Below are 24513 nucleotides of genomic sequence, written 5' to 3' on the forward strand. Positions count from 1 at the left end.
AAAAGCATTACACAGGACAGAATCCTGTGCTATGATAATAACGTTTCTCTGGTGTATATTATTAATGTGCACTCCTGTAGGTGCACTAATAGCTCACGCTTCTTGTATGTGTTTATTATGGTACAGAGAAAATGTATTGGTTTCTTTCATTGCTGAAAAATGTCTTGCCAAAATCACAGCATTCCCTCATCTACCCGTCTGGTATACCCTTAACAAGAAGAAAATCATGTCAGGATATTGAACCAATGTCTTCCTATGATTATTTCTTTTCAAATCGGTTCCAAAATCTTGGTAAGATTACCATCATACCAGCCTGCCCTTTGGAAGAGGTGATGGCTGGGGAGGGAAGACACATGAAGACGGAAAAGGAAATGAGAATACAGGGAAAACACTGTAGCGCTGCAACACTAAATCCTCGGGCTTCGCTGCAGACAACTGGTTTCTCCTCCGCCCTTTAGCTTAAAATGGGCTGGTGTAACAAATCTGATGCAGCACAACAGCTTCAGAGGTTTCCCTTCATTCGTGATTTTACCAAGCAAACGAATGCAATCAAACGATCTGCTTCAAACGTAGGTAGAAACGAAAAAGAAAATCATGAAATAACTCCAATGCCGCCGTGAAGTTGTGACAGGTCAACGTTATCCGCTCGGAAAGCCCAAAATGGCCGGGCGAGGAGCCGGAGGAGGCTGACCGAGCGCGACTCCCCTAGCCCGCGGCTCTACCCTGGGTAAATCAGGGGCCGCGCCGCGCCACGCCCCCCTCACGTCACTGATTTACGCAATCCCGCTCGCCCGCAAACGTGCCGCAGCGAGCCAGCCCCGCCCCCAGCCCCGCCCCCTGAAAGGCTGGGCGACTAGAACCGCAAGTGAAGCATGCTGGGACCAGCTCTCGAGCCTCCCGGCAGCCCCTGCGACGGGTGCGGTACGTCAGGAACTGGCCAGTCGCTGCCGTTTTCCGTAAGATGGCGGACCGGCGGCGACAGCGCGCTTCGCAGGACACTGAAGACGAAGAATCTGGTGCTTCCGGCTCAGACAGCGGCGGTTCCCTGGCGCGGGGCGGCGGGAGCTGCAGCGGTAGCGTTGGAGGCGGCGGCAGCGGCTCTCTGCTTTCCCAGCGCGGAGGCCGAGCCGGGGCCCTTCATCTTCGACGGGTGGAGAGCGGCGGGGCCAAGAGCGCTGAGGAGTCGGAGTGTGTGAGTGCGCGCGGGCGGGGCGGGCCGGGGGGCGGGGTGTAGGTGATGATGGGAGGCTGGGAGTTGACGGTAGATGCTGAGGCGTAACGTGTTCGAGAAGAGGAGAGCTATCCCAGTGCTGTTTGCCTTCGGCGCCCCAAGGGAAGAGGAGGGGTTGGGGTTTGTGGGAGTGGGCAGAGCTGCTGCGGATGGAAAGCGGATGTTTATTCAGAAATTGGGACTGGAGGTGAATAGACGGAATCTCCTTCGGATGCTACTTGTTAAAGATGTACCTCTTCTCTTCTCCCTTTCCAACCAGTTTGTGTTCGTCTTCATCTCTCACCCTCTGGAAATCACAAAACTTAACCCATGTCTTTTCCTTTCCTTCAGGAGAGTGAAGATGGCATCGAGGGCGATGGTGAGTAGTATCGTGACAGAGTTGTTTGCCCATTAACTGAGGTCACCTGTTTCCAGCAGTTGACATCCTTTCAGACTGTTAAGGATTTGGGGGAAGGTGCCACAAAGTGGCTCTTTGTAGCTTAGTGCTTAAGAGCATACATTTTAGCAGTATGATCTTGGGGGAAGTCTTTGAACCTGTTTTCCATCTGTATATGAGGACTGTAATTTTATCTCCCTCATAGGTTGATGTCAGAATTAAATGAGAGTTTTAGCTTAACCCACAACGGGCAGTCAGGAGATGTAATTATAATAATTTCTGTTGCATTTTTTTCTTTACATGATTCCGTTTTCTTCCAGCTGTTCTCTCTGATTATGAAAGTGCAGAAGACTCAGAAGTGAGTGTGATAGTTTCTTTTTCCTATGGTGTAGGTTGGAAAATGTATCTTATAAACTGTACACACCTGTGGTTCGAAAGTACCATGACCTACTTGTTACTCCTCTTGTGCATTCTTCATTTATGCCTCTGAAAAACTATTATAAAAGGTCTTGTACAGTTATAGGGAGGGAAGCTTGGTATAAGCCTCTTCAGGCCACATGTGTTACACTGTTAATAGCTGGCTTTTCACTTTATCTAAAGAAAATAAAGTTCTAAGAGAATGGGAACATCCTGAAGCCCTTCGCATGTTGACACTCCATTTTATGATGCCTAGGTGGCGAAGCCAGCCAGTTGGGTATTTTTTCTGAGTATATCCGAAGACCTCAAAAGGGTAGGATTCTGAGTGGTTTGTGTCAGAAACATTTATCAGTTATGGATGAGGTTTTCTGTCTTTAGCAGAAAGTTTCCCTAAGCTAAACGTTTGTGAACTTACTTGTTTTGATTGGGTAAACTACTAGGGACTCTATCAGAATGGCTGCTTGTTTCCTGGAGTTGTTGAATAGAGCCCTGAGATATACAGGAGGAATTGGGTTGTGGATCAAAGGTTCATTCTATACATTTTATGGAACTGTTACTCCATATTAGACTTTACATTAAGCCTTGGAAGTGCAATAGTGAACACTATAACAAAGTTCCTATCTTCAGGAATCTTACAACTTGGTAAGGATGTCAGACAAACATTGAGTAATCATAGGACTTGGTGACAACTGTTAGGGGATACGGTTAAGTAGGGTGTTACTAGATGGGTACTGAGTCCATCTTAGGCAATCAGGGAAGAATAAATTGGAGTTAGCCAGGCAAACCATGTTCTAGGCAGAGGGAACAACAGCTACAAATGCCCAGAGACAGGAGAGAAGATTGAATATTTGGAAACTTGAAAGTAGGTTGGTTTGGCTGGAACATTGTTGGGACAGGATGGATACAAGAAATAAAGGCATATTAATGAGTTGGGGCCAGATCATGCAGGGATTACTTGTTCCTTCTCTTTATTAAGTGCCTGCTCAGTGCCAGGAGCTGTACTAGGCACTGGAATAAAAGACAGGCATGGTTCTGCCCACATGGAATTTATCAATACATTCCAGGTCAGAGGGGGAAAGTATAGATAGTTAATTAAGTAATTACAAACTGTTTAGTAAACGCCATGGTGTTGCAAGCATAGGGTGCTTTGGGAGCACATAGCAAGGGCAGCTAACTGGGTTTAGGGTTTGGAAATGTTTACAGGAGCAAGTGTTCAAATAGAGACCTGAAGGATGAGTAGGAGTTAGGTAGAATTTTCTAAGCAGAGGGAACAGTGTGAGAAGAAGGTAGAAGGAATGGATTGCATGGTGAGTTGGAGAGTATGAAAGGTTTAGTACAACTGGTGGTAAGGATGAATCTCAGTCCAAATCTTAAAGTACTTTATAAGCAAGGTTGAAAAGTATTTGGAATTTATTCTAAGGAAGTCAAAAAGTATAACAGGGTTTTAAACAAGAGTGTGATATGGATTATGGATTAGATTTATGTTTTATTTTATAAATATTTGTTTTATTTATTTATTTGTTTATTGGTTGCGCCAGATCTTGGTTGCAGCAGATGGGCTCCTTAGTTGTGGCATGCATGTTGGGTCTAGTTCCCTGACCAGGGATCAAACCTGGGCCCCCTGCATTGGGAGTGCGGATATACTTGACCATTGTGCCACCAGGGAAGTCCCTAGACTTAAATTTTAAAACAATGTCAGATCCAGGGAACACCTACATGAAAAAATCCTACTGATACAGAATCTTGTAGAGGGAGGGAAGACTCAGACGTTTGTACGTTAACAAGATCCCAAGTTGATTCACAGCAATAGTTTAGAATTATTATTTTTATAAGTTATTTTGCATGCAGTGGGGAGAGTTCATCTGAAGGGAGCAAGATTAGAGACAGAAAAGCTAGTTAAGAAAGCTATTGTGGAAGTCTAGGAAAGCAGTAAGTGTGGCATGGAATGGAGTGGTGGCAGTGAGAATAGAAGTGGACACGACTGAGTTATTTAGGCTATGGAATTGACAGAATGTGGTGATTGTTGAGATGATTTATTTTCTCTGAAGTCAGTGGTATAGTTATCTACAAAGAGTAAAAGGGAGATGAGAGGTTTTGGATTGAGGAATGTTTGCAGTAGTCACTAGGCAGTGGAAACATTGGAAAGACTGCCAGTCAGTATGGAGTGTTCAGTGAGGTTTGGTGATTGTGACTTTATATCAGCTTACCATTCTTTGTATAAATGAGTTTAGATGTTACTCTAACAGCAGAGAAAGAAAGGCTATTGGAGGCTTAAGGTGGGGAAGAATTGTGGACGAGGCAAGACTAGAGACAGAGCTGTTCAGAGGTTATTGGGATAGCCCAAGGACCGTGTTGGTGCCCTAAAGAAGGGACGTGGCAGTGGCAGTGGCAAGGCATAGGTTTGAGAGAGATTTTGGTGATACTAACAGAACTTCTTGATTGATTGAATGTGGAGCCTGAATTAAAAAGGAGTCAAAGAGATACCCAGGTTGATGAAGGGTGTTATTCACTAAGAAAGGGACCACAGGAGGAGATTTCAGGAAGGATGGTGTTGGGTTAAGTTTTGGATGTTTTGAGATTGAGGAACACGTGGGACTTTGACGTGGCAATATCTAGTATATATTGTCTGAAATTTAGGAGAGAGGTATAGTTCTGCTGTGTCAAATAGGGTAGTCACCAGCCAAATGTGGCTGTTTAAATTAATTAAACTTAAAAGTTCAGCTCCTCAGTTGTAATAGCCACATTTTAAGTACTTAGTAGCCACATGTGCATAGATAAAAACATTTCTGTCCGCCCAGAAAGATCTGTTGGACAGCACTTGTCTAGATTAGAGAAGTAGACTTGATATTGTGCCTTTCATAGTAATCTGTTATTTGCTTGCATTTCTTCTTGGTTACTGACTGTATATACCTAGACGCTACTCTTTAGTCTTGCCTATTTCTTAAATTTTGATCTCTTAGTCTACAGGTTAGTTTTTCATCCCTTTCTTTTCTTTGCAGTGTATCTGTTGAAAAGATTTTGATCGTCACTCACTCATAGTACAACTCAGCATGCTCTCTCTGCCCTTTATATCTCTTGCAAATTATCTTTCCATGATATCCATGGAAAATACCAGTGTGACCCAGAGCTTTTATCTTGCACAGAACTGACTGATGACCACCTAATTTTTTTTCTTTTATAAGTCACTTGCTGTTTTTGTCCAGATAGTCCCAATATATTTTCTTTCTTCTTTTTTTTTAAAGAGAACTTTTATTTATTATTTTTCGGCTGTGTTGGGTCTTCATTGTTGCACCTTGAGTTTCTCTAGTTGTGGCAAGCAGGGGCTACTCGTTGTGGTGCGTGGGCTTACAGTGCGGTGACTTCTCTTGTTGTGGAGCACGGGCTCTAGACGTGCAGGCTTCAGTAGTTGCGGTGCACGGGCTTAGTTGTTCTGTGGCCTGTGGGATCTTGCTGGACCAGGGATCAAACCCGTGATCCCTGCATTGGCAGGGGGATTCTTAAACCACTGCACCTGCCACCAGGGAAGTCCCCCCAGTGTATTTTCTTGGGTCCAATAATTCTATTAGAATTTGTCTTGGAGTTGGTCATTCTGGATCAGTGTTTACAAGTATGAGATGTGGTCTGCAGTTTGTCATGGAACTTCTATCCAAGTGTTATTCTCTTTCTGTCTTTGGCATTTGACCCTTTCTCTCTAATCCTTTATGTTTGTTTCTTCATTTTCTGTTGATTTTGAAATATTTTCTTCCTTTTCACTTTTTATTTCTCGTAAGGCATTATTATTATTTTTTAAATATTTATGTTTTGGCTATGTCAGGTCTTGGTTGTGGCACGTGGGATCTTTGGTTGCAGTGCGCAGGTTCTTTGTTGCAGTGTGTGGGCTTCTCTCTAGTTGTGGCGTGCATGCTCCAGAGTGTGCAGGCTCAGTAGTTGTGGCACGTGGGCTCTCTAGTTGTGGTGCTCGGGCTCAGTAGTTGCGGCTCATGGGCTTAGTTGCCCCACAGCATGTGGGATCTTAGTTCCCTGACCACGGATTGAACTGGTGTCCCCTGTATTGCAAGACTGATTCTTAACCACTGGACCACCAAGGAAGTCCCTCATAAGGCATTGTTGTGTTCATTCACTCTTGTGTTCCTTCTAGTTTTAGACTTTGTATTTGAAATGATTTTTAAAAAATTTCTAATATCTTCCTGAGTTCTTTCATTTCATTTTTGGATTTTTCTAACTCTGATTGATGTTCTTTCATGCCTTACATAATATTCTTAGTGTCTTTTTTGCTCATTTTGAAATAGCAGTTACAATTTTGATGTGATATGCACGTTTTTCTGGCATGCTTTCATTGTAGGAATGCTATTCTACTTATTTTTTTCCTCATAGTAAGTTTATGTGCGATTTGATTTCTATATTTTTCTTTTGCTGACTTTAAAAAAAATTAGTTTTCCTGATCTTTCCGAAGGAAGTAAAGCTCAGAGTAGCTTTTCTAACTTCATAGTGCTCCCTTTTCAGTTGTTTTCCTGTAGCGTTAAAAAAATATATGGTGGCTTGCTTTTTGAGATTTCCTGCTTTTGTTCCCTTCTCTAACTTGTTTTGGACCTTCTCTTTCCTTCATTCCTTTTCTCCCTCTTCTGCTGAATTTGACTCTCTTCTTAACAATTTTATCTTCAGTGTGATACTCTATCCTAGAGGGGAGCCCTGGCAGCCAGGTTGGTTTTAAGATTGCAGAAGGATTAGAGTGCTCTATCCCTTACAGATCTTCTTACTGCAGGACCCTTTAACTCACATTCTATTGAAGACAGTAAAACCGCTTCTGGTTTTAACTGTTGTTCTCAGTTTTGCTTTCTATTGACTACCTGTTGACTAGTTCAGGGGTCTCCTGTTTTCAGGTCCATTTACTGTCTCTGCTTTTTCCAGCGCTTGGTACCAATCTGATGCAGGTCTCATGGCTATTGATGCTTTGCTCTTATGTACTTATATTTTGGGGTCTGGGGGATACCTTGTAACCTAGTTTTGTTGTAAGTGTTGTCCAGAGGGTTTGATTTTGCTTTCAGAAGCTCCCGTTTTATGTAGAGCTTTGAAGAGATCAAAAACTATGCTGCTGCCATTTTCCCAGAATCCTCCAAGAAAATTTTTTAAAGAAATTAGATAATGAAGGGGAGGCTAGAGAGATGGTAGCTGGAAAGAAGGCTCTAAGGTCGAGAGAGGGTTTGGTGTTATTTTTTTAAGTTGGAGAATAAAGTATGGCTAAAGGTTGAAGAAATTAGTAGAAAGGGAAAGAAAAGGGAGGGGGTAGGTAATGTGTGTATTGGTGTCCTTGACTGAGTATGTGAGAAGAAATAGGAACAGACAAGAAAAACATCTTACATTGTAATTATAGAGAAGTGGGAAGGAAGGGTGTATGGGGAGGAAACTGGTGTCCCCTTTGTTTTGTTTTCCTGTGAAATAGAAGGAAAAACATAAAGAATGGTTGTTGGTGGAGGGGCAGTGCAGGAATTGTGAGACTAAAGGAAGTTTGAGTAGTTGAGGTTGGAGGTGGCACCAGTGTGTGAAGTTGTATGATTTTTTTTCTTTTTTTAACTCCCTTTAGTGATGATCAGCAGTCTGGTTGTAAGCTTAGAAAAAGCAGACAGTTTAGTTGATCCAGTCTTGGGCACATGGGGGTAGGGGGCTTGAGGGAGTTACTAGAGGTGATTGAAATGAAGGGGTCACAGAGCTGAGAGAGAGGAAAGTGAATGTGGGAAAGGACTGATTGGTAGGGAAAAGGTAGAAACATCAAGGAAGTGGATGTCTTAAGAAATTGGAGATGAGAGGGTAAAGGAGTAACTGGGGAAGAACCGGAATAACAGGCAGGATTTAAAAAAAAAAACAAAACAGCTTCATTGAGATATAGTTTATACGCCATTCAACTTATCAGTTTAAAGTGTACAGTTCTGTAGTTTTTAGTATATACAGGTATGTGCGACCATTACCACAGTCAGTTTCAGAACATTTTCATCACTTCAGAAAGAAATTCTGTACCCTTTAGCTGTCACTTGCCGCCCACAGTTCCTCCATCCTCATTCCCTCCAGCCTAAGCAACCACAAATCTACTTTCTGTGTCTAGAGATTTCCCTATTATTCTGGTCTTATATATGAATGGAATCATATATTATATGATAACATAATATAATATCACTGGCTTTTTTCACTTAGCATAATGTTTCCAAGGCTTTCATCCAAGTTGTAGTATATATCAGTACTTTATTCCTTTCTATGGCTGAACAATGTTCCATTGTATGGATATACCATGTTTTGTTTGTCCATTCATCCATTGATGGACACTTGCATTTCTATTTTTTTGTTGTTATTATGAATAATGCTGCTGTAAACATTAGTGTACAAGTTTTTGTGTAGATGTATGTTTACATTTCTCTTGGGTATGTACCTAGGAATGGAGTTGCTGAGTCACATGATAACTGTTTAATTGTTTGAGGAATTGTCAAACTCTTTTCCAAAGCAGCTGCGCCGTTTTACATTCTCAGCAGCAATGTATGGGGATTTCAATTTCTCCTCATACTGAACAGCACTTATTATTGTCTTGATTTTTTGATTCTAGGTATGAAATGGTATCTCGTTTTGTATTTCCTTGATCAGTAATAATGTTGAGCATTTTTTCTTGTGTTTATTGGTCATTTGTGTATCTTCCTAGAAGAAGTGGCTATTTTTCAGATACCTTGTCCACTTTTTAACTGGGGTTATTTTAATCATTGGGTTGTAAGAGTTCTTTATGTATTCTAGATATAAGTTTCTTATCAGATATATTATTTGCAAATATTTTTCCCATTCTGTGGGTTGTCTTTTCACTTTCTTGATGGTGTTTCAGTTTTGATGAAGACACTATATCTTTTTTCTTTTGTTGCTTGTGCGTTTGGTGTCATATCGAAGAAACTTTTGCTGAATCCATGGCAAATGCAAAGTCATGTTTTCTTCTAAGAATTTTATAATTTTAGCTGTTATATTTTAGATCTTTGATCCATTCTGAGTTAATTTTTGTAGAAGGGATGAGGTGAGAGTCTAACTTTATTCTTTTCCATGTGGCAGTTTTGATAAAAGTCTGGGGTATTTAAACTTAAGATTTTTTAAAGTAGATCAGGTTTACTTAAAAAAAAATGTATATAGCAGTTCCAGGTAAGACTGGTCTGAAGTATGTACATGGAAGTGGATGACTGAAGTCGAGGTGAAAACTGAGCTCATTGCCATAGTCTTCAAATCAATAACAGGGTGGGCCCAGGCAGTGGCATAGAGGTACAGGTTTCCTCCTCAATCTGATAGAGTGTCCCTGTGAAACCTTTCATAAGCTGAAATTGGCTTAAAGCGAAGAAGCAATTACCTTAGGACACATATTGCCAAGGAATGCACAAGATAAATCAAGATAAAGCACAGATGCTCACAGACAGTTCAAAGCTATGGCAGCTCGGTGTTGAGAGGCTGATTGTAGTTCCCAGGGCAGGATTTTGGTGGTGCCACTCTTTCTGCTTGAGGTGTGGAGCTGCCTATATGACTGCTTACTGCAAAATAAAGCACTGAGTGCAATTTTCACTTTTGCCTTTTTTCTTAAAACAAAAATCCCCTTCAAATTTCTTTCAGTTTGTGAAAACAAGTACTGCTGTAGGTCTTTCATAAAGATGAAGTGGTGTAATCCGAACTTTAGAGAGTCAGGGTATAACTAGGTGATAGGAGTCTCAGAGAAGCAGGAGTTTAAAATGAGGTGGAGTTGGGATGAGCAGAAGCAAACTGGTATATACAGAATGGATAAACAACAAGAGCTTACTGTAGAGCACAGGGCACTATATTCAGTATCCTGTGATAAACCATAATGGAAAAGAATATGAAAAAGAATGTGTATGTATGTATAATGGAGTCACTTTGCTGTACAGCAGTAGTTAACACAACATCATAATCAACTATACTTACCTAAAAATAAATTTAAAAATAAAAATTAAAAAAAAAATAAAGTGGAGGAGTTAGATCTAGAAGAGATGTTGAGAATGAGGAAGATACCAACTCCACCTCTTACTCTGAAATATGTGGGGAATGGAAAAATGAGCTAAAACCTCTGAATGAGAATTCTGCCAGAGAAACAGTAGCTTCAGTGGAGAGCTAGGCTTTAGAGTTTGGAAGGATGCTCACTGAATGGGAGAGTCAGCAGTAGGGGAAAGGGTTTTGATGTCAGTCCATAGCCAAAGCAGCTTGACCCTAGGGTAGCACCTTGGCTTCAGTTACACCAGACTTTGACACTAATTTGGAGTCTCCTCAGCACTATGCTATTTGTATCTTTTTGTCTTGCCCTGGAAACAAAATTGGTTTCTCATTTGAAATAAAAGAGTTGCCTCATTTGACATTCCACCACAGAGTAAGAGGGGATAGAGCATAAAACAAAGTTCTCTCGTTAATCATGCTTATACTATTTTAAGATGTTTGAATTCAGTCAGTATGTGGAGGGGGTGGTGGGCGGGTGGGTGGGAATAGTGAATTAAGGTCACATACACACCAAGCAAGATTTTTTTTTTTTTAATTTATTTCTTTGGGGGTACACCAAGTTCAATCATCTGTTTTTTTTTTTTTTTAATTTTTATTTATTTATTTATTTATTTATTTTTTGGGGGGGTACACCAGGTTCAATCATCCGTTTTTATACACATATCCCCATGATTTTTTTTTTAAAGAAGAAATACTTGTTTATTTTAATATTTATTTATTTATTTGGCTGCACCGGGTCCTAGTTGAGGCATGCAGGATCCTTGATGTAGCATGAGAACTCTTAGTTGCAGCATGTGGGGTCTAGTTCCCTGATCAGGGATTGAACTTGGGCCCCTGCATTAGGAGCATCAAGTCTTAGCCACTGGACCGCTAGGGAAGTCCCTCAAGCAAGATTCTTGCAATTTCTGCTCCAGAAGTTGCAGGGAACATAGGACCAAGGAAAGAACTGAGTGATTACCACCCACTTATTCCCAGCTCAAGAGGAGAGAAAACTTCTTGTGATTGAGGGAAAATGGGAAGCATCAAGGGTACTTGGTTATTAAAAAGCTCTAGGTAAAGGCTTGGTTCTCCTAGTATGGTGTGGTCAAGCAGTCTCTCTCAACTCTGTAGTTTCATAACAGTATCACCTTTCTGGGAATCCTAACCCATAACACTTAGAGGCTGAAATACCCTGATGCTGAGCAGGGAATAAAGGGGAAGGGGAATTAACAGGCTTGTCTGGGCCAGTCAGGCAATCTTAGCCCTATTTGAAAAAAGGTCAGAAACTTAGAGCTTGAGAGCTTCTTGTTTCTTTCTTTCTTTCTTTCTTTAAAATAAATTTATTTTTATTTATTTTTATTTATTGGCTGTGTTGGGTCTTCGTTGCTGCGCGTGGGCTTTCTCTAGTTATGGAAAGCGGGGGCCACTCTTTGTTGCAGTGCATGGGCTTCTCAGTGAGGTGGCTTCTCCGGTTGCACGGCATGTGGAATCTTCCTGGACCAAATATCAAACCCATGTCGCCTGCATTGGCAGGCGGATTCTTAACCACGTGCCACCAGGGAAGCCCCGAGAGCTTCTTGTTTCATCAGGAATCTCAGTGAGTATCTTTGATCAGATTCCTGAGGCCATCCTGGGCCTGGAGTTAGGAGAGGGTCAGGTACAGATTGAGTGTCAGACCCAGTAGGAAAGTAAGAGACCAGTGTACACGTATCTATGAGGGGCAGAGGTATATTGGTACCCTGACATGTTAACCCACCAGTGGGGACTAGACCACCTTCCCTTGAACCCATTTCTTTGTGTCCTCATAGGTCTCTAAACCTACCTCCCATAATCTATAGGTCTGCCTCCTTAGGTCCAAATTGTGGGAGGACAAAGATATGAGAGTAACTTTATTCTAAAGCCAGCCCCCTTAGCGTGAGCCTTAGCTACTCCTTTTCCCTACCTAGAACTAGCCACACCTCTATGGCCTAACCCTTTCTAGTGGCCCCTAGAAAGGGTTAGGCAATAACACTTTACAAAGAAGGGTCCAGTGGCCTAAGGACCCTATTTTGTATGGGCAGACCTAATACTTTCTATGTCACAAGCAGGATTATCCAGTTGTTTTTTTTTTTTTAAATTGAAGTATAATTGATTGGATTATCTAATTTTCCAGTGCTAAGAGAAGGAAGGAAGTGGGGAGAAGAGAGAGCACTTGGGCTTTTTCTTTTTCATTTCAGGTGCAGTGGTTGTACTTCTAAAGTGCTTGTTCTTCTAAAGTTTTACAAGTCAAAATTTTATAATTATATCATTGTGGACAGAGTTGTTGGCTAAGGGGCTCTCATGCTGCAGAAAATTTAGTATTTATATCATAGACATAAAAAGTAAGCACTGTTTCCCAACTTGAGAGTAGTAGTGCCTTGGGAATCATGGAGTTATTATAAGGGGTTGCAAATTCACTAGCTCTGTTCTCATTACCTGTAGACCAAATCAAAATCTCCCACCTTTATGTACTACTATTTTTGAATATATATATATGAATTAATAAAATATAAATGTATTTTAAAGCAGGGGTTCCCAACCCCTGGGCCGCAGACCAGTACCGGTCCATGGCCTGTTAGGAACCGGGCTGCACTGCAAGAGGTGAGTGGTGGGCAAGCAGGTGAAGCTTCCTCTGCCACTCGCATCACTCACATTACTGCCTGAACCATTCCACCCCCCATCCCTGGTTTGTGGAAAGATTGTCTTCCATGAAACTGGTTCCTGGTGCCAAAAAGGTTAGGGACCGCTGTTTTAAAGTATTATTGAATGTATAGTAGTTTGTCATTACTTTTCTCGATCTGTGGATACTATACTGAGCTATTGTCTCATGAGGATCCGTGAAAATTTTAGATCCTAAAAAGGGGTTCACATAATCTAAAAGGTTGGGAATCTCTGCTCTAAGCCATTTTGAGATGAGAGAATTAACAACTTGAGTTAGAGTGTAGTCATTAGGTACTGCATGTTTAAGAGACAGTTCATTGAGAGGGAGAGAAATTATCAACAAAGATAAAGTTCCTTCTGTATGCTAGACAGTTAAAGCCTCCCATCCCTATCTTCTGGGCTTCTTCCCCAGAGGCTGCCACTGGTTTTGATTTTTGTTTTTTTCTCCCAGTTTTAGTAAGATGTAATTGACATATAGTACTGTATAAGTTTAAGGTGTACAGCATAATGATTTGACTTACATCATGAAATGATTATCACAATAAGTTTAGTGAAAGAGGCTGCTGCTGTTAACAGTTGCTTGCATATCTTCCTGGAAAACTTACAGGAATCTATATAAGTATGTATATATATTGGCCACACTGCATGGCTTGTGGGTTCTTAGGTCCCTGACCAGGGACTGAACCCAGGTCCTTGGCAGTGAAAGTGCCAAGTTCTAACGCCGGGGAATTCCCTGTATATATATATATATATATATATATATATATATATATAGTGTGCTTTTAATTTTTTTAATAATGCTTCTATCCTCTAGAAATTTCAGTAAGAATATTGACATGCTTGCTTTTAATTCTTACATTATAGTAAAATTTGTTAAAAAATGTTTTCCTAAAGAATAGAAAAATTTTAAATGCACCATTCAGCTCTTATCTCCACAGCTGACAGGGAAACTTTTTTCAGGGTGATGAAGGGGAGTACAGTGAAGAGGAAAACTCCAAAGTGGAGCTGAAATCAGAAGCCAGTGATGCTGCTAATTCTTCAGCAAAAGACGAGAAGGGAGAAGAAAAGCCTGACACCAAAGGCACTGTGACTGGAGAGAGGCAGAGTGGGGATGGGCAGGTTAGTACCCACCAAAGGCCTCCGTTTGGATTCTGGAATAGGGGCTCTTAATTTGGAAGTGAGTAAGGAGCCCTTTACCTGTCCAATAGGAAAGCACAGAGCCTGTGGAGAACAAAGGCGGTAAAAAGGGCCCTAAGCACTTGGATGACGATGAAGATCGGAAGAACCCAGCATACATTCCCCGGAAGGGGCTCTTCTTTGAACATGATCTTCGAGGGCAGACTCAGGAGGAGGAAGTCAGGTAACACCCACTTGCTACTGCCCTATAGCATGCTAGTATGTATGTAGTGCTTACTGTTGAACTATATGCCAGGCACTGTGCTAAGTGTTTTACCTGTATTATCTCATTTACTATTCACAACATTTTAACATAAGTATTATGCTTATCCGTCTTGTATAAATGAGGAAAGTAAGGCTTAGAATATTTAGTAACTGTTGGTGAAGGAGATGGAATCCAACCCCATACTTCCACTGCCTTCCTTAATCTGAGGCTCAAGGCCTCTGGAATTTGAAATACTTGCATAGGCAGCCTTATAGGAGAGAGATGTTTCCAGAGTGCTGAGTAGTTTGAAGTGAAGTCTTTCCTCATTTCTATTCCTGTTACATTTGAGCCCAGCAGGCCCTGAGGTGCTGTGATTCACTCTTGCTTTTGGAAGGCCTGTTTTGTATAACCTGTCAGGGAAGATGGAGAGACTACCTGAGTTCCTGCTATTTCCCTGCCCAACCCTGTTTATTTCATGAACACCTTGGCAGAGTCTGCCAACCTAAGACACTTTTCCCTGGTTTCAACCAGACCCAAGGGGCGTCAGCGAAAGCTGTGGAAGGATGAGGGTCGCTGGGAGCATGACAAGTTTCGGGAAGATGAACAGGCTCCAAAGTCCCGACAGGAGCTCATTGCTCTTTATGGCTATGACATCCGCTCAGCTCACAATCCTGATGACATCAAACCCCGAAGAATCCGGAAACCCAGGTGAGCCTACACTATTGATATTTGCAGGAAAAAACTCTGCTTTTTAAAATGCCATTCTGGCCTGTAATTGAATGAGTGAGGAACATGGGATGTCTCCCTGACCCTCAGTTTATATCTCTAGTGGCCCCTTTTGTTATTTCTCTATTCCTTTTGTTCAGGTTTGGGAGTCCTCCACAAAGAGATCCAAACTGGATTGGGGAGCGGCCAAATAAGCCCCATCGCCACCAGGGTCCTGGGGGCACCGTACCACCAAGGACATTTATCAACAGGAATGCTGCAGGTACTGGCCGCATGTCTGCTCCCTGGAATTACTCTCGATCTGGAGGCTTCAAGGAAGGTGGTGCTGTTTTTAGGCCTGTGGAAGCTGGTGGGCAGCATGCTGGCCGGTCTGGTGAGACTGTTAAACATGAGACTAGTTACCGGTCACGGCGCCTGGAGCAGACTCCTGTAAGGGATCCATCTCCAGAAGCAGATGCTCAAGTGCTCGGCAGTCCTAAGAAGGAAGAGGCAGCCCCAGAGATACCAAATCCTGCTCCTGACACTGCACCACCAGCTCCTGACAGGCCTGTTGAGAAGAAATCCTATTCCCGGGCAAGAAGAACCAGAATCAAAGCTGGAGATGCAGTGAAGGTTGCAGAGGAGGTGCCCCCTCCACCTGATGGGCTGACCCCAGCACCTCCAGTTCCAGACACTACACCTGCTCCGCCTGCTAAGACTGGGAACTGGGAGGCTCCAGTGGATTCTGCTACAGGTGGACTTGAACAAGACGTGGCACAACTGAATATAACAGAACAGAATTGGAGCCCAGGGCAGCCTTCATTCCTGCAGTCACGTGAGCTTCGGGGTAGGTACCTTAGGGATAGTGACTAGCTGTTTTTCCTTTGCATCATTGGACTTTGCGGCATGGCACTTATGTGTCTCAGGGATGTGGTGTCTGACAGTATCTACATTTTCATTAACTGCAAAAAACAGATGGATTCATAGGTATATTCATCCAAAGACCTCAGAGCAGCTTTATCTATTATATAAGACAACCCCACTACTTTGCATACTGTTAACTGATCAGTCTTCAATACTGAGCTCCTAAGTACAGAATCCTTGACCACTCTCTGTAGAAGAAGTGGAAGAAGGCAGTGTTCTTATCATTTGAGCTAATGGTTAAATGTTGCAGGGCAGAAACTGCGTTTGAATTTGGATGAGTATCTCCTAATCTTTTTGAAAGGAAAGTCTAATTTCCTCAGTTTTCTAGAGCCAGGCTGCCCAGTAGAACTTTTTGTAATAATAATGCTTTTGAATACTTGTAATGTGGCCAGAGTGACTGAGAAACTGAAGTTTTAATTTTAATTAATTGAAATTTAAATGACCACATGTGGCTAGTGGATATCATGTTGGACAACATAGTGCTAGTGACTAGGACCTATCTACCACCCCTTTTCCCCATCCTTCTTTTCTTCCTCGAGTCAGAGAGATCAAAGGATCTTTTCCTTAGTTTCTGAAATTTAATTGGAACTTAAAGATTGGAAATCTTCATTTGGACTGGTAATTTCAGCATCCTTCTCTGGTGTATGTAATTTTTGAACACCAAAAACCAGGGTAGCCTAAACTGGACCTGGAGTTGATCTTTGGATAGAGGAGTACACTCTCCTACCAATGCCTTATTATCATTGGAAGACAGTCTCTACCAGCTGAGACTGAGTCATCTTCAGCTGGAGGGGAATCTCTTGCCATACTTCTAGCCCAGACCTCTGTGGCCAGGAATAATCAGATAGATTTAGAGCATCTTCCCCTGTCTAGCTGTTGCTCAGAAACTTTAGGGCTGAGATTTTTAAATATGTTTGATAACATAATATGCTAATTACAACCTCCCAGGGATTCAGTGCAGGGAAATACCTGATGGGAAAATTTTGAACTTGCATTTTCTGAATTGCATTACTGAAGTTTGTGTTTTTGTTTTTGTTTTTTTAATGTTCAAAGGTTTTATTGGTATATTAAGGTGGCAGACAGTGGGGGCAAATTTCTAAATGCTGGTGTTGACAGGAAGCAGTTAGTTTGAAAGGAATTGTGTTAGTTTAAAAGAAGAAAGCCATTCCTCATGTTGGATTCTTCAGCCTGTCACTTTCTTGATGGTATCTTTAGTTCCATTCACATCTATCTGCTCTGCAGCAGTGACTTTTTTGGTGTATTACAGGTTTGCCCAACCACATACACATGGGAGCAGGACCTCCACCTCAGTTTAACCGGATGGAAGAAATGGTACAGAAGGGGAAATGCAGCACATGTAGGGGGTTGCATGTCACAGCTTGTTCATTGTTTAAACCAAGTCAGTTTTCCCATGTTTCCCTTTTAATTTGGGTCTCCAGAAATGTAGCATACAGGGTTTGGCTTTAGATCTTGGTGCTTTTCATCGGATTTTCAATTCATTTTGCAAATACACTGCCATGTACCAAGTAAGTGTTTTGTACCTAAAGGAGGAGTGGGACTTGATATGAGAGTCAGCTCTTTGGAAGTCTTCTTGCTCAGACCTCTTTCTTTATTTCAGGGTGTCCAGGGTGGGCGAGCCAAACGCTATTCATCTCAACGGCAGAGACCTGTGCCGGAGCCCCCTGCCCCTCCTGTGCACATCAGTATCATGGAGGGGCATTACTATGATCCACGTGAGTTTATTTTTATTGTTGGGGTATCTTTCTTGGCAGGGTGAAGTGAACTAAGATACCAGCCTCCTTCCTTCTGAATTTCCCTTCTGACCTCTCACGGTGGCTAACAAACATTATCTGGCTGCTGTTTTTTTCACGTGGAAAATTGAGAACATCTTTTCAAGGGTTTGGGGGACAAGGAGACTTGTCCATGTGATGGGAAGAGTGAGGGTTTATGAGAGTCCCAATGTGATATCTTACAGTGCAGTTCCAGGGACCAATCTATACCCATGGTGACAGCCCTGCCCCACTGCCTCCTCAGGGCATGATTGTGCAGCCAGAAATGCACCTTCCCCACCCAGGTAAGCTTTGTGCCTCTGCTTGTGTGCTTCCAGTACATGAGGATATGTGTTCGGGGCTTCACGAACCCCATCCTCTTGAGCTCTCTGCTGCTTGCTAATGAGGCTGGCCACTTTGGCTGCTTGGGCAACAAACTCCTCTTGGGTCCATCCTGAGGACTTGCATCCTGAGACTATTTGTGCTGAGCAATCCAGCCAGGCCATCCCATGGAAATAGTGTTACCTTTTATTTCAGTTTTTGTCTTCTTCTTGTCCAGGTTTACATCCCCACCAGACACCGGCGCCTCTGCCCAATCCAGGCCTCTATCCCCCACCAGTATCCATGTCTCCAGGACAGCCACCACCTCAGCAGTTGCTTGCTCCTACTTACTTTTCTGCTCCAGGCGTCATGAACTTTGGTAATCCCAGTTATCCTTATGCTCCAGGGGCACTGCCTCCCCCACCACCTCCTCATCTGTATCCTAACACGCAGGTGAGATGGCAAATGAGATTTTCCTAAGTACACGTCATTCAAATCAGATAGGAGTATAGTATGAGGAGAGTGCTCAAGGAATTTGAGAGAACATTTCAATGCCACTGATTTGTGTGTGGTGCCAGGACGCCTCTTGGTGGTCAAGAGGTAGAAATGCAGCTTATGTGATGCCCATCATCTGTTTCTTCTCTTCCATTTCTTTAATGGTGTTTCATTTGTTTTAGTATGTCTTAGGTGGGCATGTCTGCTATTTACTCAACCACATAATGAAGCTGTATTCTACTTACCAGCCCTACCTGTCCCTGTACTGTTTAACTCCCAACAGGTTGACACCATCTGGTATCTGGAGTGTCACCACTGAGCTTAGTCTCATCCATTTGTAGCTGATGGTAGGAATTAGAGGAAGCTGGGTAGTACTTTGAAGAAGTAGAAACCATATTAGAATGTATTAAGGCAGAAATGAATAATTACTTCAAAGGTGGGCAGCTTAGAGATTTAAAAAATGATAAATTCCCCAGTACTCTTATTTTTGTGCTTGGGTAGTTTCCTGTTTATCATAGTTTGGATGAATTAATTCCTTTTTCTTCTCCTTGCTTTTGGGGTTCCAGGCCCCATCGCAGGTATATGGAGGAGTGACCTACTATAACCCCGCCCAGCAGCAGGTGCAGCCAAAGCCCTCCCCACCCCGGAGGACTCCCCAGCCAGTCACCATCAAGCCCCCACCACCTGAGGTATGAGAGCTCCTAGGGAAGGAGCTCTAAACAAGCGATGTTTAAGGTGCATCCAACCCCAGTGGGCTTTCCTTTTCTTCAGATTTCCCTCCTTTTCTGGGTGTGTTTCTATGGAAAATAGTCTTTTTTTTTTTAATAATAATGACCTGATAACAAATTCTAACTTTATTTCAGGTTGTAAGCAGGGCTTCCAGTTAATATGAATTTCTGAATATTTTAAATCTAACATCATATAAAAGTAAGTGTACTATGACACACAGAACATTCCTAAAAACTAATGTTCACGCTTACTTGCTTAACAAACAGTCACCTAATTAATGCTCTAAGTAGTAATCATGGGATATCTCTGGGGGAGGCTTAGAGGAGTCCCACAATTTGCAAGTTTCTTTGTTTTATGAATGCATTGAGCAGGGTTGAGTAGAAACCATCGTTAATCTGGCAGCATTTTATTTGGGAAGCTGGAAGGAAAAAATGCAGGAGGGCATTCTTTATTAAGGAAAGGGGAAATCTGAATTTGAGGCGTTAACAGCAGAGCCAGTTATAGAAGAGAAAGATCATGGGGGTTTTGTTGTTTTGTTTGTCTTAGGACTATTACTTTAATATACATTATTTAGAAATGTGGCTTTTTGAAAGTAGCTTGTAAATGCTTAAAAGGTTCACTAACACTTTGGTGGTTCTTCCCTTTTTCTCACCCCTGTCAGGACAGCAGAGGGGAGAACCCAGGATAGAAGAGAAAACAACTGGCTGTCTACTACTAGGAGGGCTTCAAAGATACAGGGTGGCTCCTACCAGCAAGCAGCTGAATGGGGGGGACCCCTGCCTTCCTCTGAGGATAGGCTCGTTGGAGAAAGGGAGAAACAAGTGGACTTCCTCCTGTTTTCAGTCTTTCTTTGAGTTGGCTGTGCTCAGAGGAGCAGAGATCCAGATAGCCCAGGCTTCTGAGTCTACATCTAGGAGCCCACATCTTTCGCTCTTCTTCACTTTCTCCTGAGGAATTCAAGCATCTTCTCCCAGGGAAGCTATTTCCTGTTTTGTTTTCTAAGGTGTTCGTTTTTAAAGCCTGGCTTGCTGTTCTTAAATTAATATTCTTTTACTCCCCGCCCCCACTGTGTTTAAATGAAACACTTTCATTCTCTGATTTGCTACAGCTCCTCTGGGTTCCCTTTTGGCTCTTCCCTGCATCCCAGATAACTGAGAATTTACCAGCCACTGTCTTCCCCCACCAAGTCTGCGAAGAGCTGTCCTTTCATTTTTGGTTGGTCTTTGTTATTATATACTTGGACTCTCTCAACTCTTCTGACCCTCTGGAAACATAGCTGTCTGCACAGTGTCCCATTGTGGAGAAAACCTCAAAGTGTGTGGTAGGAGCCCTTCTTCTTGACTTCGGTTTTTAGAATTTTGAGCCTCCATCAGTCTCTCTATGCTGGTAGGCTTCAGTTCTCTACTAAGGGCAAAGTCTCAGCAGTGGGGAGAGATGGCAAACCAGATGCTTTAGTGAGAAAGGGAGGGTGGAATAAGACCCTTTGTACCTTAGGGGTGTGTATTCACATAGTCCTCAGGGCTCAGTCTTTGAGGTAAGTGGAATTAGAGGGCTCTTCTCTTTCCATCCTTTCTACCACACCCCTTCCAGTTGCTATGGACCAATGCATCTCTCTAGAGGCACATATTATCCAGCCAGCAGTCTTCCCTGTCCTTTACAGTTGCTCCTCTCCATGTATTTACTGCTACAAGTGTTTTAGATGTTATGACCTTATTTTCCCTAAGTTTTACTCCTGTCCTTGGAAACAGAGGATACCACACCTGGGCCTAAAGCCTAAGGAAGCTAGTCACTTTTCAGGGCAAGGGCTTCTCCCTTCTTTCCTTCCTGTTTATGGCGCTGAACATCTCCCCTGCTGCCTCTGTGGAAGAGATTTCTGTTACTGCAGCACTTGTGACTGCCGGGGTAACTTGGCCATTGTCCCTGTCTGTCTGCAGAACCTGAGGGAGACGGTGGCAGCTGTCTCTCTCCCCAAGTAATGTCACTAATTCTGTTCCTTCTCTTCAGCAGCTGGCTTAACCACTCTGAGTCACAGGTGTGGGGTGGGAGGGGAGAGAGGCACTCAAGCTGTCACCCCCAAGGAGGGAATAACTTAAGAGATTCTTCCAGGGGTAGCTGATGGTTGTGCCTTTTGTAGGCTGTTCCCTTTGCCTTAAACCTGAAGATGTCTCCTCAAGCCAGTGGGCCACATGCTCAGATTCCCAGACCTTAAGACACTGTGACAGTTGTCTCTGTTGGTCCACTGTGTTTTGTTGCAAGAATTTCTCCGTGTGTATTGTTCTTATTTGTTACTGTTTTAAAGAGTGCACATATGTGATTGGCATTGTGACTTGGAGATAATAAAATTTAGACATGTAAACTTGGCTCCTTTGCCAATGTTTTGCATGAGTCTTGATTTGGGAGGGAGGAAAGAGGACTTCCTGATTCCCTAGAGTCACAGTCACAACTTGAGCCAATTCAGACTTGTGAAATGGAAACCCAGAGAGGTGAGGAACCCCTATGAGGCCACAAATGACTATACTCCCCATTAATTAACTTTCTTAACCACATTGCCACATAGACACCAGGATATGCAGTCCCTTAGGTTGGAAGTGCAAGAGACAGAGAAACTAGTGAGATGCTGCTTACCCACATGACTATCTAGTATCCCTCAGGCCTTTTGTGCTTGGCACGTAAGTTTCCCAGGGTGATGCCCCACGTGTCAATACAACTGTACCAGGTCCTGGGTGAAGGGGAGGTGCAGATGGCTAGCTGTCCTCTTCAAAAGGAAAATTTGCACTGGCACTGAAGTGTCAAGGACCACAGTCTAAGAGAGAGGCTCCTGTCAGTCTTAATACAAGTGAAGAAGAGGGGCAGTTGAAAGACCAGCTCTGGCTCATGCTGCCAGTTACCTAGGCCACTTGGTAGCTAGCTTTGAGTTGACGACTTCCTCCAGATCCTGTGTGGTGTGGAAGTTTACTACAAAGGCTGTCCTTGGTGTTGGGGAGCAATTGAATTCAGTATGGAGCTGGCAGAATCTGTCCTTGGGCCCCACAAATCTTTGTACACTGAGGGCATGGGCATAATGGTGCATCTTAAAATGACAGTTGGAACTCCCTCCTATACCTCTTGGTGCTGCTGCCACAGCTAGAGAACCATTGACTTCTGACCCTCATCCCTAATTCCTCTTTGAATTATGTCAGTTTACTTCCCTTCTCCTCCCCTGCAAAGTGATGGGTAACTATGGGCCTTATCTCTTGGGGTCATTCAAAGAATGCCAGCCAGCCTTGGGTGTGGGTTGCTGGCAGGAGGAATGAGTGTGTTAAGATACTTCCCTCTCACCCTTGCCTCTTGATTCTCCAGTCCTGCAGTTAGATCCCATTGCTCTCTCTGTTGCCCTGGTAACCAGCTCAGCGAGAAGAAACTCAAGTTCAGCAAAGCCCCTAGGTTCTCTGCCCTCCCAGCATGCCTCTCAGGGGGCAGAAAGAAGGCAAGTGTTAAGGGGCAGACAGATCAGCCTTAGGTAGTGCTGCCCTATCCCCTTCGAGAAGTCCATGGGCTGGGCTCTCAAAGTTTTTTGCCCCTATCTCCTCACGTATATTCATACCACCCTCTCTCCCTCTGTTTCTTCCATCGTGGAGTGTAGATGCCTTGCCAACCATCCTCCCCATGCGATTGGCACACAGGCCTTGTAGGAGACTCAGAATAGCAAAGGACTTAGAATCCCAAAGTTGTCTACCAGCATCTGCAGCCCACTTAGGTTGGGTTGTCCCTCTAGTGCAGTGATTTTCAACCCTGGCTATATGAGTCACTTTTGGGGATCTTTTAAAAAATGTCATAAACCTTGGCCCTACCTCAGAGATCTGATTTAATTGATTTGAGGTGTGACCTGGGCAACAGTATTTTTGAAAAGTTCCTTGGATTACAATGTGTAATTGGGGTGAGAACCACTGTGTTCTAGAAGGACCATAACTCGATGCTGGTTATCCTCTCTGATTCAGGGTCTTGAACTTAGTCTATGTCTGACATGCTTGAGTAGTTGGAGGGTGCTGAGGTCTTGCTTCCCAAGATTCCAGTTTCCAGAAGTCTCTTTGACCCTTTTTTTTTGCAGCCCCCTACACCCTCCACACTCCCTAATTCTTCCCCCTTTCCTAACCAACAATCCCAAATCCTGCCCAGAGAGGATGTTACCAAGGCAACCAGCTTAATCTGGTAACTATGGCATGTGCTGGGAGTGGAGCCCTCCCCTCCTCTTATTTGGTTCATAAAATGCCTGGGGAACTCCAAGCCACTCCAGCCAGTTTCTCCTCTTAACCCTAGGGGTATTAGGGTATCTGATAAAGTGGGTCTAGGAAACTGATACTTGAATCTCTGTTTTAGTTTCTTAGCCAAAATTGTGCTCTCTCTCTTTTTTTTTTTACTGTTCCTTTTTGCAAATCCACAAACAGATGGGTGTGCAAAGCTTTATTTCTGTGAACACATGCTCTTTTACACATAGGACCAGATAAGCACACACAGTGACACATGTGTAGTACACACCCTGTTCAGTTCTACCACCACTCCCAGCCTTTAGCATTCCTGTCCCTACCTGGTCCGTGCACAGTAAACAGAGGTGGGGCATTGTCCAAGGAGCCCCAACCTGTCTGTCACCTGGTGCCACTCCCCCACCTTGTTACCTTAACCTTGATGTGCTTACACGGAGGGTGTCTCTATACCCCTCTCCTCCTGGGACAGTGTATCCTTAGGGACAGAATGCTCTGGGCACAGGCATCAGGAATAAGGATTATTTGGAGGGCAAATTCAGTACCACTTACCCCACTCCACGGTTATGTCATCTCTGGAGGGGTTCTCTAGGCCTGATGGTGTTGGTTGGCAGTTCTAGGATTTGTCACCCATCTCCAGGACTCTGCTTCCTCTTGCTGCCAGTAGGCTCAGGTGCCCTTGTGCTCCTGGTCTCCTCCTCCTCCTGCCTACCGTCTCTTTTCCTCACCCTAATTAGACCTGCCACAACCTGCTGCTCCCTGCCTGGCTCCTACCTGCCTGCCAGTACCTGCCTCTCACAGGCCAGGCCCTCACCACCTATTGTGCCCTATCAGAAAGGGCAGATGGGTACCGCCCCCATTTCCAATGCCAATCCACCCAGGGTCTTCCCAGTCCTTCTTACAGAAGGAAATGACCACATATTCCACTGCGTATGGCACAGAGCACACAATCGAGATCGAGAGTGATGGACACCCAATCAGCAATTTTGTAGGTTTCACCTGAATACAGGTAGGTGCGTCAAGGTTCAGCCTGGTTCTTTGCAATGGTACTGAGAGTCCTCGTAAGCCTTGAACCAGGAACCCCGTCTCCATTGGTAAATTCCTCCTCTCCCCCTTGTCCTTAAGGTCTGCGTCTGCTCTGAACCCAATGCCATTCAGCCCCTTACTGTTTCCCTCGCGGTCAGCCCCAAGTTCAAGCCTCGCGCGGCCTAGTGGGGCGGGCCCATGAAGAATAGGGGCGGGGACTGGGCGGGGAC

At 43.5% G+C, this 24513-nt stretch overlaps 1 protein-coding gene across 1 annotated transcript; it reads left to right on the forward strand.

Annotated features, from left to right (window-relative positions):
• The first annotated feature begins 925 nt into the window (after nt 1-925).
• Nucleotides 926-21379, forward strand: CASC3 (CASC3 exon junction complex subunit). The gene is made up of 14 exons (XM_057717145.1): nt 926-1192; nt 1562-1589; nt 1928-1965; nt 13656-13814; nt 13904-14055; nt 14608-14784; nt 14943-15628; nt 16973-17037; nt 17324-17438; nt 17681-17779; nt 18034-18248; nt 18857-18979; nt 19154-19217; nt 19681-21379. The coding sequence occupies exons 1-13, from the start codon at nt 962-964 to the stop codon at nt 19175-19177; spliced, it is 2112 nt and encodes a 703-aa protein (XP_057573128.1). The 5' UTR covers nt 926-961; the 3' UTR covers nt 19178-19217; nt 19681-21379.
• The last annotated feature ends 3134 nt before the right edge of the window (nt 21380-24513 follow it).

Source organism: Hippopotamus amphibius, chromosome 17, assembly GCF_030028045.1.
Source record: "Hippopotamus amphibius kiboko isolate mHipAmp2 chromosome 17, mHipAmp2.hap2, whole genome shotgun sequence".
Taxonomy (NCBI): Eukaryota; Metazoa; Chordata; class Mammalia; order Artiodactyla; family Hippopotamidae; genus Hippopotamus; species Hippopotamus amphibius.